The 19,943-nt window shown below is 45.4% G+C and overlaps 1 protein-coding gene across 8 annotated transcripts in view; it reads right to left on the bottom strand.

The window, feature by feature from the left end:
* zgc:193801 (uncharacterized protein LOC564476 homolog) overlaps positions 1-19,943 on the bottom strand; it is a 98,237-nt gene that overhangs the window by 10,617 nt on the left and 67,677 nt on the right. For all 8 annotated transcript variants that reach the window (XM_038782771.1, XM_038782616.1, XM_038782226.1 and 5 more), the window contains 2 exons: positions 12,247-12,429; positions 7,422-7,574 (listed from right to left, as the gene is read on the bottom strand). In XM_038782771.1, the coding sequence (XP_038638699.1) occupies positions 7,422-7,574; positions 12,247-12,429 (336 nt within the window). The remainder of the gene's footprint in view (positions 1-7,421; positions 7,575-12,246; positions 12,430-19,943) is intronic.

The raw sequence follows: 19,943 nt of genomic DNA, 5'->3' as shown, positions 1-19,943 counted from the left end.
GCTCTACTCTGTGGTTGGTTTGGCCAGCAACTCTTGGCAGTGGTCCTTGATCCCAGGGAAGGGCTGCCAGTGGCCTGTCAAATGCCCGAGTGGAACATGATGTGATGGGTCTTCCATAAATTGAGGCAATTAGGGCTCTAAGAGGCTGTTCAGCCAGTGAGACCCCTGTCGCATTCATTAAATGGAGAGCATGGCAGCACAGTGGTTAGTACTGTTGCTTCACAGTGCCAGGGGCCCAGGTTCGATTCCTGGCTTGGGCCACTGTCAGTGCAGAGTCTGCGCATTCTCCCCGTGTCTGCATGAGTTTCCTCCCGTAAAGTCCCTAAAGGTGTGCTTGTTAAGCGAATTGGACATTTTGAATTCTCCCTCAGTGTACCGGAAAAGGTGCCGGAGTGTGGCAACTAGGGGATTTTCACAGTACTTCAGTGCAGTGTTATGTGAGCCTACTTGTGACGCTAATAAAAGTTCTTATTATTAAATCCAGTCTATCACGAGGATCTGCCAGGTTCTCTCTATCCTACACTCCTTACATCTGTGCAAATACCTGGGCCTGTACATCTGAATTCCAGTATTTACTTGGGATAAAATAGTGTGCAGTTATGTGTGCATTTCTGCGTCTTTTGGTTGGGTACAGTTGTGAGCCATAGTACTGATGTTTGTTCCATGATGCAAAAGTCCCCATCATTGTTTTCCCTCATGAGGAGACTTAGTTATTGTCAACAGTACCACTTTTTCCGAGGGAAAGACATATTGGCCCGAGACTGGAGCATTTCACAGTTTTTTTTATTTCCCATACTCTTCAGCTCCAATTAATTTAAGTTGCAAATTGCAGAAAGTGTGAATTAATAACAGAGTGTGAGGTCAACAAGGACCTTGGTGAATGACAAGACCAATAGTCTAGTTTTAGTCAATGAAATTTAAAGATTTGAATGTTTAGCAAAGCTTCAAAGTTGTGACTTGGACACCTGATTATATAAACAAAATGGATTAAAAGATCGCTGAATTAAGAAGTTGTGAAGTTCTACCTTTTTTGCAGTAACATGAGACAAAGATAAAGGAGGATCCAAACTGTGGTGAATGTAACTTGGTAATTCACACTGTATCTTTGTAAGCGCAGTAGCATTATCCGACCACTAGGGGAGTAGCTCTGGGAATGCTCAGGAGTTTGTACAGGGCTCCACCCTTGGCTCCGCCCATGACTCCTCCCCCTTGTGCTGCTGTATAAATACCTTTGTCCAGAGTCAACCTGCAGTTCACCGAGAGTTCATCAACGGGTAACAGGCTGGCTCTGCAGTAAGTAGATTAAAACCACTGTTCATATCGGAAAGCACGTGTCTGGTGAATTGATGGTTCCATCAATTTAATCTACTTAAGAACAGTCAAGATCGATCTTGGAATCGGCCCTCAAGCCTGGACGCCTGGAACTCGACCCACAGGATGCAGAGACAAAAGAAATCTTCTCCCACTGGCTGCGGTGCTTTAAGGCCTACCTGGCAGAAGCGAGCACAGCCGAAACGACAGAGGAACAGAAGTTAAGTCTACTGCACGCGAGGGTGAGCCACAGAATCTCTACGCAACTAAACTTGGCCGGCTCATATAATGCAGCCGGTACTCGATAAGATATATGTAAGGCCCTGGGAGTTCTGGTTGCGGCGATACAGAGCTAAGCCGCACGTTCGGCAGCCCCCGCTTTAAAAGGACTTGTGGGCTCTTTTAAGGGCCCCAAACGGTGCTGATTCGACGATTCCCGGTGGATAAAGGGGTCTGGAGCAAAACCCCCCGGGATTTATGGTTCGGACTCGAAGTGGGGCGAGGAGAAAAACGGCAGCAGCTCCCCTGGAAAAGCGGGGGAAGGTGGACAAAATGGCGGCCGGTGTAGCCCCTGAGGAGTGGAGGCAGTGGGCGGAGGAGCAGCAGGCGGCCCTTCTGCGCTATTTCACGTAGCTGAAAGGGGAGTTGTTGGAATCCCTGAAGGTGACGCGAGTAAGCTGCTGGAGACCCAGACAACCCAGGGTGCAGCGATACTCGAGTTGCAGCAGCAGGCCTCTGAGCACGAGGAGGTGGTTTCGGCCTTTGTGGGGAAGGTGGAGATACACGAGGCACTTCATAAAAAGTGGCAAGATCGGTTTGAGGAGATGGAGCTTCGGTCACGGAGGAAGAACCTGCGGATCCTGGGCCTCGAGGAGGGGCTGGAGGGGTCGGACCTGCCAGCCTATGTCGCCGTGATGTTGAACTCGCTGGTGGGGGCAGGATCCTTCCATCTGCCCCTGGAGCTGGAGGGGGCCCATAGAGTGCTGGCCAGGCGGCCTAGGGCGAATGAATCCCCGCGGACGGTGCTGGTGCGGTTCCATTGGTTCAGCGACCGGGAGTGTGTTCTCCGATGGGCCAAGAAGGTGAGGAGCAGTAAGTGGGAGAATTAGGTAGTGCGTATCTACCAGGACTGGAGTGCGGAGGTGACCAAGCGGAGAGCCGGGTTTAACCGGACGAAGACGGTGCTCCATGGAAAGCAGGTGAAGTTCGGCATGTTGCCGCCTGCGCGCCTGTGGGTCACCTACAAGGACCGGCATCACTACTTTGAGTCCCCGGAGGAAGCGTGGGCCTTTGTGCAGGCTGAAAAGCTGGACTTGAACTAGAGATTGGGGGCTGTGGGAGTTTTTCTATTCTATTCATGTATCATTGTTTATGCTGTAGCGGGTTATTCTGTTTGTTTCTGTTTTTTCTCTTGCTTTCGGATGATGTGGGTTATGGTTTTGTGTTCTAAGAGGGGTACTGGGGTTTGTGGTTGATCTGTGTCTTTGTTTGTATGGAGTTGGTGGTTGGGTTGGGACTGCGGTTTGGGAGCTGCGTTGGTGGGGTGGGGCAGTGTGAAAGCGCGGGCTTTTCTCTGGTTTCCCGCACTGCGGGACGAGGGGGTGGAGCTGGTGGCGAGGGGCGCGGCTAATAGACCGGGTTCCCCGCGCTGAAGCGGTGCCCAGGAGCTGATGCAGGGGAGGAGGGGGGACCTCATATCGGGAGGGGTCGGAGTTAGAGCGGGAGCTGCCGGGGTCAGCAGAAGTCAGCTGGGTCACGGGAGTACAGTGGAGGGAGAGTCGCGGCTAGGAGGGGTCCTAGCCTGGGGGGGGGATACCGGGTTGCTGCTGGATTGGCCAGGGAGGAGTTCGGGGGGGGGGTCGGGGTGAGATTCTATCGCCGTGGGAAACGGGCCGAATGGGTGATGGCCCGGGGCGAGCAGTCGATAGGTTATGGCTAGTCGACGGGGGAGGGGGGCGGGGTGCCCCCTGATCCGGCTGATTACGTGGAACGTGAGGGGGTTGAATGGGCCGGTTAAGCGGGCCCGGGTGTTTTCGCATCTGAAGGGGCTGAAGGTGGACGTGGCCATGCTCCAGGAGACTCACCTGAAGGTGGCGGACCAGGTTCGTCTGAGGAAGGGGTGGGTGGGGCAGGTTTTCCACTCAGGGCTCGACTCAAAGAACCGGGGGATGGCGATCCTGGTGGGGAAGAGGGTGGCGTTTGAGGCATCGGAGGTTGTGGCTGATAGTGGCGGCAGATAGGTGACGGTGAGCGGTTAGCTGCAGGGGAAGAGGGTGGTGTTGGTTAATGTGTACGCCCCAAATTGGGATGATGCTGGTTTCATAAGGCGTATGTTGGGCCGCATTCCTGGCCTGGAGGTGGGAGGCTTGATCATGAGGGGGGGGGGGGGCTTCAATACGGTGTTGGATCCCCTACTGGATCGTTCTAGTTCAAGGACAGGCAGGAGGCCGGCGGTGGCCAAGGTATTGAGGGGGTTTATGGACCAGATGGGAGGAGTGGATCCCTGGAGGTTCGGGAGGACTCCTTTTTCTCCCATGTGCACAGGGTTTATTCCCGCATTGATTTCTTTGTTCTGAGCAGGGGACTGGTCCCGAGGGTGGAGGAGGCCGAATATTCGGCTATCGCAATTTCGGACCATGCTTCGCATTGGGTGGATCTGGAGATTGGGGGGGGGGGGGGGGGCGGGACCAGCGCCCGCTTTGGCGTCTGGACGTGGGGTAGTTGGCTGATGAGGAGGTGTGTAGGAGGGTTCGGGGATGTATTGAGAGGTACCTCGAGGTCAGTGATACTGGGGAGGTCCAGGTGGGGATGGTGTGGGAGGCTCTGAAGGCAGTGATTAGGGGGGAGCTGATCTCCATCCGAGCCCATAGGGAGAGGGGGGAGAGGAGGGAGAGGGAGAGACTGGTGGAGGAGCTGTTGAGTGTGGATAGGAGGTACGCGAAGGCCCCGGAGGAGGGATTGCTGGGGGAACGGCGTAGCTTGCAGGCCAAGTTTGATTTATTGACCATCAGAAAGGCGGAGACACAGTGGAGGAAGGCGCAGCGAGCGGTCTACGAGTATGGAGAGAAGGTGAGCAGGATGCTGGCGCACCAGCTGCGTAAAAAAACGGAACTGATATCCACGCCCCTTGCCTCCAGCTCCACCCCCCTCGTCCCGCAGCGCGGGAAACCAGAGGAAAGCCCGCGCTTTCACACTGCCCCACCCCCTCAACGCAGCTCCAAATAGCAGTCCCAACCCATCCACCAACCCGCACAAACAAAAACAGAACAACCACAGACCCCAACACTCCCCTTAAAACACAAAACCATAACCAACATCATCCGAAAGCGGGAAAAAAGCCAAACAGAATAGCCAGCAACAGAATAAGCAGTGATACAAAAAACACCCCACAGTCCCCAATCCCTAGTTCGAGTCCAACTTTTCAGCCTGCACAAAGGCCCACGCTTGTCCGGGGACTCAAAATAGTGATGCCGGTCCTTGTAGGTGACCCACAAGCTCGCAGGCGGCAACATGCCGAATTTCACCTGCCTGCTGTGGAGAACCGCCTTTGTCCGGTTAAACCCGGCTCTCCGCTTGGCCACCTCCGCACTCCAGTCCTGGTAGATACGCACTACCGAATTCTCCCACTTGCTGCTCCTCACCTTCTTGGCCCATCGCAGAACACACTCCCGGTCACTGAACCGATGGAACAGCACCAGCACCGCCCGCGGGGGTTAATTCGCCTCAGGCCTCCTGGCCAGCACTCTGTTGGCCCCCTCCAGCTCCAGGGGCAGATGGAAAGATCCTGCCCCCACCAGCGAGTTCAGCATCACGGCCACATAAGCCGGCAGGTCCGACCCCTCCAGCCCCTCCGCGAGGCCCAGGATCCGCAGGTTCTTCCTCCATGTCCGAAACTCCAACTCCTCAAAGCGGTCCTTCCACTTTTTGTGGAGCGCCTCGTGCATCTCCACCTTCCCCAAGGAGGGCCGAGACCTCATCCTCGCGCTCAGAGGCCTGCTGCTGCAACTCAAGGATCGCTGCACCCTGGGTTGTCTGGGTCTCCAGCAGCTTACTTGTCGTAACCTTCAGAGAGTCCAGCAACTCCACTTTCAGCTCCGTAAAGTAGCGCAAAAGGGCCGCCTGCTGCTCCTCCGCGCACTGCCTCCACCGGCCGCCATTTTGTCCACCTTCTTTTCCAGGTGAGCTGCTGCCGCTTTTTTCCTCGCCTACTCCGGGTCCGCACCATAAATCACGGGGGGGGGGGGGGGTATTGCTCCAGACCCCTTTACACACCGGGTATCGTCGAATCAGCGCCGTTTGGGGCCCTTAAAAGAGCCCACAAGTCCAATAAAAGCGGGAGCTACCGAACGTGCGGCTTAGCTCCCTATTGCCGCCACCAGAAGGCAGCATACCATCTTCTTAATATACAGTACTTGACATAGGGTGATCAAAAATGAAGGGTGAAAAGAATGAGGAAGTTGAGATAACAGAATTAAAATTAAAAAAATTAGGATTACAGACTTGCATAGCTTGTCCAGTTTTCTGCTGGAAAATGTCCAGTTTCCTGCTGGAAAATATCCATTCTATTTCTCCTGGTTACCCAAAACAGAATGCATTTTATCTGGGTGTTGATTGTGGTGGGAGTGCCGCTTTAAAGGCAGAGGGCATTTGGACTGCTGTGTTGGGCTGATGCATTGAAGCAAAGCATAATAGCAATGTATCATCTCAATCTACACATTAAAATAGCCATATCCTACAGGGAAATGCTGCAGCGGTCTAGACTGCTGCACTCATATTTCATTTAATCCAGGTCTGCTCTTATTGAACAATGGAAATCTAATGCCTGCTGACTCATTGCTGTTTTAAACCAGGCAGTGAGTGAATGTCAAAGTCTTACATCAGAAGGTGACTGATTCTGTCTCGTATTGGTGGAATTGTTCCAAAAAAGCGTTCAAAATATTACTGTAAATATAGAAGGATCCAAGCATACTTCTTAAAATTACAGGTGGCAGAAGTGAGGCTTTTTAAATTTTCCTTAACCATTTCCCATTTAGAATTTAGAGGAATTTCCATAATTTCAAAGGGAGTCCAGTTAATTAATCACTCTACAAGTTTGAAAACAATAAACATCACCATAGAACATTCATTGCAATTTAGCTGCCCAAACCAGAAGCAGAGCAATTCTGAGGGCAGCAAACCAGGAACATGACTTACAGCACATAATTCAATTACTCTCAAGGAAGAGAGATAAGCACTGCAGTATTTTAAATATAATATTGCTAACCATCTCTTACTGCAGATGACGCATCTTTTTATGGAATTGGCTTTTCTGGCTCTCTTATACAGTCTCCTCTATGGGACTCATTTTACCAGTCTTCTGTACAAATATGACAATTACGGAATTGGAAATTTCATCTTGTTCCAGTTCTCCAACCCCTTTCCACTGAATCCTAATTGGTCCCAATACAGTAGCCAGCCCCGTTTCTCTGTGGCAACGCTAGGATACAGTGAAGTCACCAAGCCAGAAGCTATTCTGCATAGGTTGAGGGTGGGAGGGTGATACCTTGGAGTGTGGGATGGCACAGTTGCAGAGAGAAACTGGAAAGCGTGAGGGCATCCCATGCTGCTTGAAGCAGCGCTTGGAAGATCCATGCCCCATTCCAGGAAACTCTCCAGCCAACAAGAAAGTTAGGCATATCTAATGTTGCCACGTCAGCTGAAATCAGCATGCACAGCAAGCTGGAGTTCAAACATGGGTCCTTTCTGGTTTACGTGGCTCTTCTACTCAGAGACTTGAAGAGAGAATCAAAATAAATGTGAATACCATCTTTAATAATTCAACAGAAAAATTGTTCTACTTAGTGTGGTGAATGTATTACTGCTACCATTCACCAGTGTATTACATTACATTGTACTGTATTATGTTGATGCCCTGGTGGGCTCCGCCTATGGCTCCTCCCCCTCAGGGGAGGTATATAGATCTGCAGCCTGTAGGTGACACTCAGTACAGCGCAGTCGCAGGCAGGCTCTGATCTAGCTGATTAAAACCACTGTTCACTTCAACTCTTCGACTCGTGTGAATTGATGGTCGCATCACTTAGTAAACGACACCAAATGCATTCAACATTTACCTGATCTGTAATTAGGTTTGCAGTGTCATTGTACACAAGCTCTCCATTTTCCCCATCCGGGTCCATAAGTACCAGAGTCTGATGTCTCACAGATGATGTAGAACCCATAGTCTCTTCTGCACCAACTGTGATCCCATTGGTCAGACTGCTATCCTTTTGAAAAAGATAATAAACAGCACATATTTTGAATGATGTTGTTTTAAATAAGGTTAAGACGTTGAGCTTTGTATTTAAATATCTACTTTGGGAATTTGATGTCTTAGTCATTTAATTTTTAGCCAAAATCCACTAGAACTTCCATCATGAGATCTAATATTTCTAGTAGGTCAATCTAACAGCTGCAAAATTGAAATATTTAACAGTAATTATAATGTCCAAGAACCAGATTTAATGATTTTAATAGGGTTTCGTCATTGTTAATGACCACCCTACTTTAATAATAACTTTGCTTTCACTTTCATTGTATTTCACTTGAAAATGAAAAAAATGAAAATGAAAATGAAAATCGCTTATTGTCACGAGTAGGCTTCAATGAAGTTACTGTGAAAAGCCCCTAGTCGCCATATTCCGGCGCCTGTCCGGGGAGGCTGATACGGGATACGGGCTGATACGAGACTTGCTTGTGCAACCATTAGTAAAACAGTTTTTTAAAAATGAACTCCACATGAAAAAGCCATGACATTACAAATATGAAAAGTTAACAGGTTTGAAAATGTAGACTTTTGACGATCGAAGGAGAACCCCGTCTCTTTGAAGGTGTTTTTTTTCCCCCCTCTCGTTCCCCCCCCCCCCCCATGGGTCTTTATTGCTCTCTCTATCCTGGGGTCTTTCTCCCCATGGTCCCTTTTTTCTCTCCGTTTTCGTTGTTGTTTGCTTTGTGGGTCTCTCACCATTTCTCGGGGTTTTTTTCACCTTCCTGTCTCTCCGGGGCTGGGGGATTGACGACTGCATTGTGGGTGGCCTCCCATGCAGGTACCGGCACTTCGGGCTTATCAGCACGCTCTGAGCAAAACTCCATTTTGTTTTCTCCTCGCGGGTTTTTAAAAAATTTTAAACACGTGGCTTTTAAAAAAAAAAACTCAATTTTGTTTCCTTGGTTCACTTATCCTTTTTGTTTTCTTTTCTTGGGAGGGGTTTTTTATTTATTTGTATTTTTGCCCTCTATTCTTCTCTCTCCCTGGGGGGTGCCCCCATTTTTCTCTTTTTCGCGCTCTCCTCCCACAGAACTGTGAAACGACCACCCATTTGTTTAAAAAAAAACTCGCAACAACTCCCACCGATCTGTACCCTGAACGTGGAAAACACGGGAGATGAAAGAAGGAGAAATAAAATGACAGGAAAAGGTCAGGGCAGGGGCCGCATGGGGACCAGACGTGGAAGGGATCTGGAGCGCCATTAATCGGACGAGTAGACCAGCGCACGAGGCAGCGCAGCACAAGTCTGGCCGGAGCGAAAAGGGCAGAACAACCAAGTACAAAATCCTCCCTCACCGGCAGGGAACTGGACAGCAACATCCCTCTCAGAGGCACTGAAAGAGAACTGTCAAGAAATAAAAACATGGGCAGCACGGTTGCGCAGTGGGTTAGCCCTGCTGCCTCACGGCACCGAGGTCCCAGGTTCGATCCCAGCTCTGGGTCACTGTCCATGTGGAGTTTGCACATTCTCCCAGTGTTTGCGTGGGTTTCACCCCCACAACCCAAAGATGTGCAGGCTAGGTCGATTGGCCACGCTAAATTGCCCCTTAGTTAGAAAAAATGAATTGGGTACTCTAAATTTATTAAAAAATAAAAATAAAAACAGGCATACAGGCTGAAAGATGCGTTTGCTGAAACTCTGGTGTAAATACAGATTGCTCTGAACAGGGCCGAAAAGAAACTGGAGGCCCTTGAAACTCCTTCCACGCAACCAACCAGAGTGATCGTATAGTGGTACTGGAAAAGGAGGTGGAGAGACTGATCGCGACGCAGGGTAAACTGTTTGGGACCGTCCAGGACCCGGAAAATCTGTCAAGGAGGCAGAACCTGCGGATCATAGGCCTATCTCAGAAGGAACCGAAGGCAGAGACCCCATGAACTACGCAACCCAAATGGCCCAACCTGGTGGGAAGAGTGACCTTCCCTAACCCACCAGAAATAGATAGGGCTCACCGGTCGCTGCGACCGAAATCCAAGGCCGGGGTACAACCAAGGGCCATCATAGCCAAAATACATCGATACCAGGACTGGGAAATAATCCTGTGCTGGGCCAGGCAGTCCAGGAACTGCAATTGGGACGGACACAAACTCTGAATTTATCAGGACATTGGGGCGGACCTGGCTAAGCGCAGGGCTGAATTTAACAGGGCGAAAGCAGCGCAGTATGAAAGCGGTGTATGCTTCAGAATGTTGTTCACAGCCAAGCTCTGGGTCACATGCCAGGCCAGAGAACATTTTTTACGGCCCCAACTGAAACAGATAAGTTTGTCGCAGAATACGGGCTGGGGCAGCGACAACAGGAGAAGGGGAGGTGGGGAAGTGGCCAGGCAAAGAACAGCAGCGAGGTAACAAATCAACAAGGGGCGGGGGGAAGAAAAGAACCTCTCTACCACAACACAACTTGACTGATGAGATGGAGGATAGCTGTGAACGGTGCCAAGGAGGCCTGGCCAACCACGACCATATGTTCTGGTCTTGCCCCAGACATGCTGGGTACTGGCCAGCCTTCTTCGAGGCAATGCCCAAAGTGGTGGGGATGAGGGTGGAGCCATGCCCAAAAGTGGCGGTCTTGGTATCAGACCAGTCAGATCTCTTCATGGGGAGGAGGGTGGACGCCCTTGCTTTTGCCTCCCTGATTATCCGCCGTAGAATCCTGCTCGGTTGGCGATCAGCAGCACTACCGAAAGCCGCAGACTGGCTGTCCGACCTATCGGAATTTCTCCAAATGGAGAAAATCAAATTCACCATCCGTGGGTCGGAAGAGGGCTTCCACAAAACATGGGAGCCATTCACCCGACTGTTCCGAGACCTGTTTCTGGCCAACACATAAATAAATAAATAAATAAATAGCCAGTAGACAGGGAAAAATAGCCAAGACAAGAGAGAAAGAGGAAAGAAAATGAAATGAAAAATGAAAATCGCTTATTGTCACGAGTAGGTTTCAATGAAGTTACTGTGAAAAGCCCCTAGTCGCCACATTCCAGCGCCTGTCCGGGGAGGCTGGTACGGGAATCGAACCGTGCTGCTGGCCTGCTTTAAAAGTCAGCGATTTAGCCGAGTGAGCTAAACCAGCCCCTGCGAGGGAGGACCGAGGGTCAGCAGTGAAGGGGCGGGGGGGGGGGGGGGGGGGGGGGGGGGGGGGGGAGAAGAGATCAGGGAGGGAAGCTGGAGGGGTGGAAGGATTGTATGCTGAAGAAGACGGCGACAGACTGTAATTAGAGAAACCTAAGAAGAAGCCTTTGGGTACTGTACAATAAATGAAAATGAACGGTAATGTATGTAATTTTGAAAATGCCAATATGAAGATTTTTTAAAAATGTTTTGACAGAGTAAACATCCTTTGAAGACGAAGTTTTAGGACAATTCAGAGTCATGGAAAAAGATAAACAAGGTAAAAATAACAAAAAAATGAAAACTAGTGCAAGCCATTAAAAAGTAGTATACTATACTTAGTTAATTAGTGTGCTATACTTATCACAATGGGGTTAAATAAACATGATGTGGAGATGCCTGCGTTGGACTGGGATGAGCACAGTAAGAAGTCTTACAACACCAGGTTAAAGTCCAACATGTTTGTTTCAAACACCAGTTTTTGGAGCACTGCTCCTTCACCGGAGGAAGGAGCAGTGCTCCGAAAGCTAGTGTTTGAAACAAACATGTTGGACTTTAACCTAGTGTTGTAAGACTTCTTACTTAAATAAACATGTACAACTATCAGGTAGATGTGATATAGGAATCCTTTATGAATACCAAATCTCATTCAATTTCAGATGTAGCATGCAAACTAGAATTTTTTCAGAGACATAGCCTCATAGGCTCAAACAGGGGCTGTTTAGCTCACAGGGCTAATCGCTGGCTTTGAAAGCAGACCAAGGCAAGCCAGCAGCACGGTTCGATTCCCGTAACAGCCTCCCCGAACAGGCGCCGGAATGTGGCGACTAGGGGCTTTTCACAGTAACTTCATTTGAAGCCTACTCGTGACAATAAGCGATTTTCATTTCATTTCATTTATTTCTGCAAATTACTGTTAATCATATAAAAAAAGTTATCTTCAACCAGAACCCAATAACTTGGGTGAAATTTAGAGATATAACTTAATGCTTTGACGTTTCTAGTTTATTTTACGGTATCTGTTTGACTATTAGGTATTAGTCATAGTGAACAATCAAGCAGCCAATTGGTTTTCCCATTTTGGAGAAAGAAGATGAAGACAGCATTTACATAATTTCATAGCAGCAGTCCGTTTTGGCACATTAAAAATTGAACAGCTCATTAATACTTTCTTCCGCTTAGGGATTGTGTGTGACTCTCATTCAAGAAATGAAATAACAACAAATTTTTTAAATCACGATGTGTGTAAACTTGAGCAAAACTACTTGTGCACAAACAAACTTTGAACAAAATCCTTGTACGTGTTCATCTAATTATTTGAACAACTTTTCTAGTTTGTACAAGACATTTTTCTCCTCTCGCTTTTCCATTAATTTAGCCACAGCCCCTGGTGATCAGCTTTCCGTGTGAGTGGGAAGGCCATGCCAATGAAGAACAACAGCTGGGTGATGTGCTGGGCTTACAAGATAAATTATCATCTGATTTTGGATGTGCAAAATTGATGTGTTTTGTTGACATACCTTTCCAGCCTGTCCAGTAATATTATCACTTCTCTCTGTGGTTGACGTGTTAATGGCTACTTCTGTCACAACAGGACTAATTGATGTGATATCTACTGCCCCACCAGAGGTAACCTGGCTGCCTCCATAAGCTTTATGGTGAGCTTCTGCACTCTGTTCATAATACTGTCGACTATTTACCTCCTAAAAAAAAAAGTTTTAAAAAAAATTATTGAACAAAATATATCACATTGAAATGAGTCATTATTTTTGAATGCAATCTTTAATTAAAAATCAATTTGCAAGTTGAATAAATGGTTAAGAGGAGTTTATTTAAGTAACGTCCATAAATATGTAGAATCACCTACCTTTGAACAATTCAAGTTTCAGCTAGGGCAACATTGGATCTGTTCATTTTCCACCCTTACCGAATAACCATTACATTGATCTACATTATTGTTTTTTTTTACTTCATATGTTATATTGCATTATCTTGGTACTAAGTATCCTATTGTTTATTTTAAATGTCTACTTTTCCCTTGTATACAATTCCACTTTTTTGGCCAAGCCTTTTAATTTATTTCTTCTTTAAACTGTGACAAACATAAGGAAGTTAAAAATAGATCGACAGTGGTCTAAATGTCAGCAAATTGCACAGCCTCAACCAGAGAAGATCGCCCCCTACTGTCTCTTTGTGATAATCCATTTCTCATTCAGTGGGATTTCCAACATAATTAATGGCTTTTTAAAAAAATGTTTTATTCTGTTCTTAAAGTTACAGAGCTAATTCACAGAGTGGATAGGGCAAGCCCTTAACATCTCACTGCTTGCTCCAAAAACCAATTCAGATTGAAAACAATCCATATCTCTGCAAGAGAGACATACAAGATCCAAGATGACAAGAAAAGACAATTGCACCTCATTTTGGACTTGATCTGTCGTGTGATCTTAGCCAAAAGGCCGAGATTATCTTCCTTACATTTTTTAAAATGTTTTTTATAAATTTTGAGTACCCAATTATTTTTTTTCCCAAATTAAGGGGCAGTTTAGTGTGGCCAATCCACCTTCACATCTTTTGAGTTGTAGGACTGAAACCCTCGCAGACACGGAGAGAATGTGCAAACTCCACACAGACAGTGACTCGGGGCCAAGATCGAACCTGGGTCATCAGCACCGAATGCAGCAGTGCTAACCACTGCGCCACCATGCCACCCCAAGAGATTATCTTCGTTAAATAATTGGAAAGTGGAAAAAACTGCTCAAATTCTTCACATCTGATCCATACAGCTTGGACTGTGTTCCGGATGTTAAAGAAACAATATGATAATTCACTGGCCCATTCTGCAACCCCAACTGGACTTTTTTTACAATTCAACCGGACATGGCAGAACATTCTTGTACTATCATATCTTCCCTTTCCAAACTCAACATCGGATGTAGAAAATGAGCAGACAGAGGATCTTGTACCTTGACCTAGTCTAGCTAGTAGATAAACGCAAATCAGCTATTTATTGGCCCAGAATTTTGCTGGAGGAATTAGGGTGTGGTTATCATCACTCAACATGATGAAGAAGTAAATTGCAGAGAACTTTCCAATGTTCATGCATGTGCAGTTAAATATGGAAATTGGAACTTTGGTGTTCAGTTTTGCCCAATACTCTACAGGCTTTGCAACACCGGTACTTCACTGGGGAACTCTGCATTGAAACATATGAGGGGTGTGAAGTTATGATGCGCACCCAGATGATACCCCATTCATCACATTAAAGTTAGGGCCTGTCCAGTAGAAATGAATTCCTAACAGGATAAGTCATAATTAATACGGACACTTTACTTGTTACAAGTATGGAGTTTTATATTTTCAGATTTTAATTATTGTTGGATGACCAAAATTTAAATAACCTTTTCTGTTTATCTTTTGTTTTTTTAAATTATTTATTTACCTCCCCATATTTTTGTTTCTATAAATTACTTGACATTTAAATAAATCTTTTTACCTTACACTTCCTGGTTTACGTTGTGTGCAACAGTGGGGATTATCCAATCTGATTTGTTGAAGAGACATGCTTTTCCTATTGTTCCAGGTCCCCTATACAAGGCACCAAGCTGAAATGGCAGTCTAATTATTGCAAGTTGCCATGCAAAAACCTAATAAAAGCCTACGGGCAATCTTTAAGTACAATAAACGGCAAGCAATGTTCCTTGACCATTAACTACAAAATCCAGATCATTATGCTTCCTGTATTATTACAAATTTTTGTTTTAAAGAAATGCATTGTCTGCTTTTCCCCTTTCTTTCCTTCATACTTTCATGGCTTCCTTCTCTCTGTAAATCATCAGTTGTGATACTCGGCAATGAACCAGTCCATAGTGCAGTTTGTCACTCTAATGACAGTAACAATTTGCGTTGATAAAGTGCTCTTAACAAAATGTCCTAAGGCATCATAGGAGTGTTAACGAGCATAATTTGACTCTGAGCCAGATGAGGGATTAGAGCAGGAAACCAAATTCTTTGTCAAAGTGATAGATTTTAAGGAATGTCTTAAAGGTGGAAAGAGAGGTATAGGTGGGGAAAGATGTAGGAAGAGTATTCCATAGTAAGGCCTTGGTGACTGAAAGCACAGCTGCCAATGGTGGACCATTAAAATTGTGTTGCACAAGAGGCTAGAACTGGAGGAGGACCAATATCTCGGAGGGTTGGAGGAGGCTGGAGGGGTAAAGCCATGGCAGAATTTGAAAATAGGGATGAGAAATATTAAATGAGGTATTCCTTAATTAGGCGCCATGTAGAGCAGTGCACATAGGGATGACGGTTGAACTGGATTTGATGTGAGTTAGGATAAAGGCACCAGAGGACTCCAGGGTGATCTCCTCTGTGCGCCTTCTGGGAGGGAAAAGAGTTACAAAGACAGACAAGATAAATGGGGTTTTTAGGGAATCCTAGGAGGGATTATACAAGTCTGGGCAACCTGGTGGCGAGTTGGCAATTATGGAGCATTTCTTCTCTTCCTTGAAGCGTAGAAAGCCAATTTGGAGCTCTTACTGTTCCTATTTCTAGGGAGGAGGTATTGAAGGCCATGACTGAACTTTGGCCGGGTAAGGCACCTGGACCGTATGGCTTTGAGTTTTATAGGGAGTTTAAGGATTTGTTGTTAACCCCATTGGTGGATACGTTTTGTCATTCTTTGAGTCTGGGATGGTGCCATCCACTCTACGTGAGGCTAATATTTATTTGATTCTGAAGACCACCAAGGACCCGGAGGAGTGTGACTCCTAAAGGCCAATATCTCCTCTGAATGTTGACTTGAAACAGTTATCGAAGGTTCTAGTCAAAGGCTGGAAAACATCCTGCTGAAATTCATGCGGGAGGGCCAGACTCAGTTTATTTAGGGAAGATTTTAAGTAATAACATTAGAAGGCTTCCAAATGTGATCAGGCTTTTCAGAAGCTTGCACAGGATCGACTGGTTATTTCCCTAGATGCAGAGAAAGCATTTCATAGAATCATAGAATTTACAGTGCAGAAGGAGGCCATTCAGCCCATCAAGTCTGCACCGCCCTAGGAAAGAGCACCCCACATCTCCACCCCATCACCTTTATCCCCGTAACCCAGTCACCCCACCTAATCGTTTTGGACACTAAGGGCAATTTAGAATAGCCAATCCACCTAACCTGCACATCTTTGGACTGTGGGAGGAAACCGGAGCACTCGGAGGAAACCCACGCAGACACGGGGAGAACGGGCAGACTCCACACAGACAGTGACCCAAGCCGGGAATCGAACCTGGGACACTGAAGCTGTGAAGCAACAACGCTGCCCACTGTGCTACCGTGCTGCCCCTTGGCTGAATTGAGTGGAATTACCTGGTTTATAAATTGCGAGGTTTTGAATTGGGGGAGAATTATATTAAGTGGATTCAAATACTGTATCATAGACCCATGGCAGCAGTGCTCATGAATGGTTTAAGGTCGTCGGACTTTGGGCTTCAGAGAGGGACTAGGCAGGGTTATCATCTGTATCATCTGTTTGCGCTGGCCATTGAGTCACTGGCGGAGACCATTAGATCAGATCCCTTGATATTAGGGTTGGAATGTGGGATGAAGCAGCACAAGATCACGATTTATGCGGATGATGCGCTGCTCTCCGTGTCAAATCCTGGTGTTTTGGTCCCTTCCATTATTGGAGTGGTGGATAATTTTAGTGCACTTTCTGGTTACAAGATCAACTTTACTAAGTCAGAGGCGAGGGGTAAAGCAGGATGCCTTGCTAATTTCCCCTTTAGATGGCCCCACATGGGATTTGAATATCTTGAGATTTCCATTACCCCTTACTTTACACAGCTATATGGGGCCAACTTACCCCAGTTCATTGCGGCATTAGATGGGACCTTGCTCAGTAGTCTGCACTCCCAATTTCATGGCTTGGATGTTGACCAAGCAACCTGACAATTTCAGGACAGTGGAGGGATAGATACGAATACATGTCGCTATGAAATAGGACGGGGCCAAGGATAGATCTGGGGACTACAAAGTAAAAGGTGGGAAGAGAAGCCATTCCAGCTGATTCTCTGGTTACGACTGGAACAAGAATGCGAGTGGAGTCCACCCAGCTGGATGACATAGATGCGGTGCTGGAGAAGGATGGTTTGGTCAATTATGTCAAAAGCTACAGTCGGGTTGAAAAAGAAAGGATAGTTTATCACAATCACATAGGATGTAAATTGTGACTTTAATGGTTTGTTACTGTGGCAAAGTAAAAACTTGATTGAAATAATTCAAACATATATTCAAATTAATTACACATTTTTAATCTTCAGAATGCGGTATTGCAACAAACTCCAGTTTTGATACCTATGAAATATTAAACTCTCAAGTTTTTATAGATAAATGGCAATAAATATTCGCACCATACAAGGGCCAGGCAATGACCATTTCCAATAAGGGGAGATGGTTAGATTCTCTCATGACATTCAATGGCATGACCATCAATGAAACCCCTACCATTAAACATTGGACCAGAAACTGAACTGAACCAGCTAAACAAATATTGCAGCTCCAAGAACACGTCAGAAATTGTGAATTATGTACCAAGTACCTCCTTACTGTGTGCGGTGGCATACTCTCCCCTTGCCTGGGTGAGTGCAGCCCCAAGAAGCTTGACGTCATCCAAGATAAAGCAGCCGGCTTGATCAGTACCCCATCAAGTAACTTAAACATATATTCCCTCCACCACGGGTACACAGTAGCAGCAGTGTGTACCATAAGTAAAATGCACCACTGCAACTGCCAATGCTACATTGAGAGCACTTTCCAAACCTGTGACCTCTACCGCCTGGAAAGACACAAGGGCAGCAGAAGCATAGGATCAACACTACTTGCAAGGCCACCTTCAAATCTCACATCATTCTGACTTGGAACTGTGTCATTGCTCCAAGGTCGAAATCCTGAAACTTTCTTCCTAATAGTACTGTGCATGACTACAACACAGACTCCAGTAGCTTCAGAAACAACATGGGAAATAGAAAAGTGACAATTTTCACCTCTCTTTCTCCTTCCCACCCAAAATTTGGCAAAAACTAATTGATCAAAAGAGCACAGGTCTAGATGTATGCAGTTGTAGACGGCAGTTATGGGGCTCAATCTGAATCTCTGCTGACATTCATCAAATTTATTTGCTAGTCACTTACGTTCTGTCAATAAGGGCTGCTAAAAAAGGAAATATTTGATGGAAATTATTTTTTAAAGTCCATTTGCAACTTGCATTTTCTTGAAAAATAAAACTACAGAAAAAGTATTTTTAAAATTTTTTTCGCTATAATATATTTAAGTATTGATTCTCTCTCCAATAACCATTTTAACTACTCTGCAACATCATTGCTAATAAATATACTTTACTCCAAAACACCACTGACTTGCAGAAGATCTAATATCACTTAAGGTAAATAAAGTATAGCTGTACTCAAAATGTACTAATTGCAGAAGGATTTAATTTCTATAGTTGCTATGGAAGGGAGCCACACATTATTATGAATGATTGCAAAAAACGTAGATTAATGGAAGTTATTCATATTTCAATTCTGTTATTAGGATTATCATCACGTATCTTTAAAAGAAATACAACAGCTAACTTGTCATTACAATTAATTGAAAAAGCTCAAAGATTTATTTTTTCCTTGAAGTTTGCAGGATCTCCGAGAGAAAATCAAGGAGATACACCTTTTTGCTAAAAAATGGAATAGAACTTTTAACTTGCAAAAATGTAGTGTTATGCTTGTGGTCATACTTAATGTTAAACAGGCAGCACAATGGCGCAGTGGTAGCACTGCAGTCTCATGGCACTGAGGTCTCAGGTTCGATCCCGGCTCTGGGTCACTGTCCGTGTGGACGTTGCACGTTCTCCCCGTGTTTGCGTGGGTTTTGCCCCCACAGCCCAAAGATGAGCAAGGTAGGTGGATTCAACACACTAAATTGCCCCTTAATTGGAAAAAATTAATTGGGTACTCTAAATTTATTTTTTAAAAATACTTAATGTTAAACATACATGCACCCTTTGGAGAAAAGGATTAAACCCGACGATGAAAGAAAAAGATCTTGGTGTTCCAATATATCACTCAGGTTCATGACCAATGCTGTGCAAACTAAGGTGGAGCAAGTAGGATGCTGGGGTGCAGTTATTATATTATTTTGTCTTTGTACAAGTCTTGGTTAGGCACAATACTGTCTCCAGGGTTGGTCTCCTCACATGGTGGATAACATCGAATCTTTGCACACAAGGTTGAAAAGAGGGCTTTAGGATTAATCCTCAGACTGAAGTACCCATGTTATCCAGATCAAAGAGTGGTTTTAGATATTTTCAGAAGCATAACTTTTGATCAAAGGAAAGGGACTAGATTACACATGCAAAGATTAATTGTTTCAAATGCAACTTGCATTTTCTTGAAAAATAAAACTACATAAAAATTAGCCAATTTGGTTTTTTTTAATTGTCGCTATAATATATTTAAGTATTGACTCTCTTTCCAATTACCATTTTAACTACTCTGCAACATCATTGCCAATAAATGCACTTTACTCCAAAAGTGCTAACCACTGCTCACCGTGCTGCCCTTAATGCGCAAATAATTAAACTGCAGTCATAGCTTTGTGTTTTGATGAATTAACCTATTATCGTGTAACATTTCAGTTATTTGAAGGTTTAAAAAAGAGCCAAAAAGTGAACATGTAAATATACTGTAGAATAATTGGCAAATGTTAACTTTTATTTGTTGACCACAATGTGAAAATCCATTTAAAATGCAATTTTAACAAGAAAATGGATTTATATTTTGTAACTATCAATTGGAAAAATTTGTTAACTCAAAAGTCAATTGAATCAGTCAATTTAATCTAAAATGGGAAATTGAAATTGCAAGTTAGTAGCAAGTAAGCTAGCTGCATTCTTTATGATCCATTTGTTAACAAATGTGTTGACTATATTATAGCAGCAGCAGTTTGAAACAATTCAAAATCTCAATTAGCGCAGCAAAACATACAGCAGTATGACAGATTTCATCATGTCCTTCATGTGACCTTGTCCCCATGCCCTCTAACGTCTGCCATCAGCCTCTTCATGTTGACACTTCCCTCTCTGCCTTAAAAGCCTCTATAAATCAGCTAACAGTTATGCTTTTGCTCCATCCAAATGCCTTGTTCCACCCCTTCACCTTCCTGCTCTGCCTC

Source organism: Scyliorhinus canicula, chromosome 1 (assembly GCF_902713615.1).
Source record: "Scyliorhinus canicula chromosome 1, sScyCan1.1, whole genome shotgun sequence".
Classification (NCBI taxonomy): Eukaryota; Metazoa; Chordata; class Chondrichthyes; order Carcharhiniformes; family Scyliorhinidae; genus Scyliorhinus; species Scyliorhinus canicula.
Note: the sequence above shows the minus strand (reverse complement) of the source record. Positions and strands in the feature narration are given on the sequence as shown.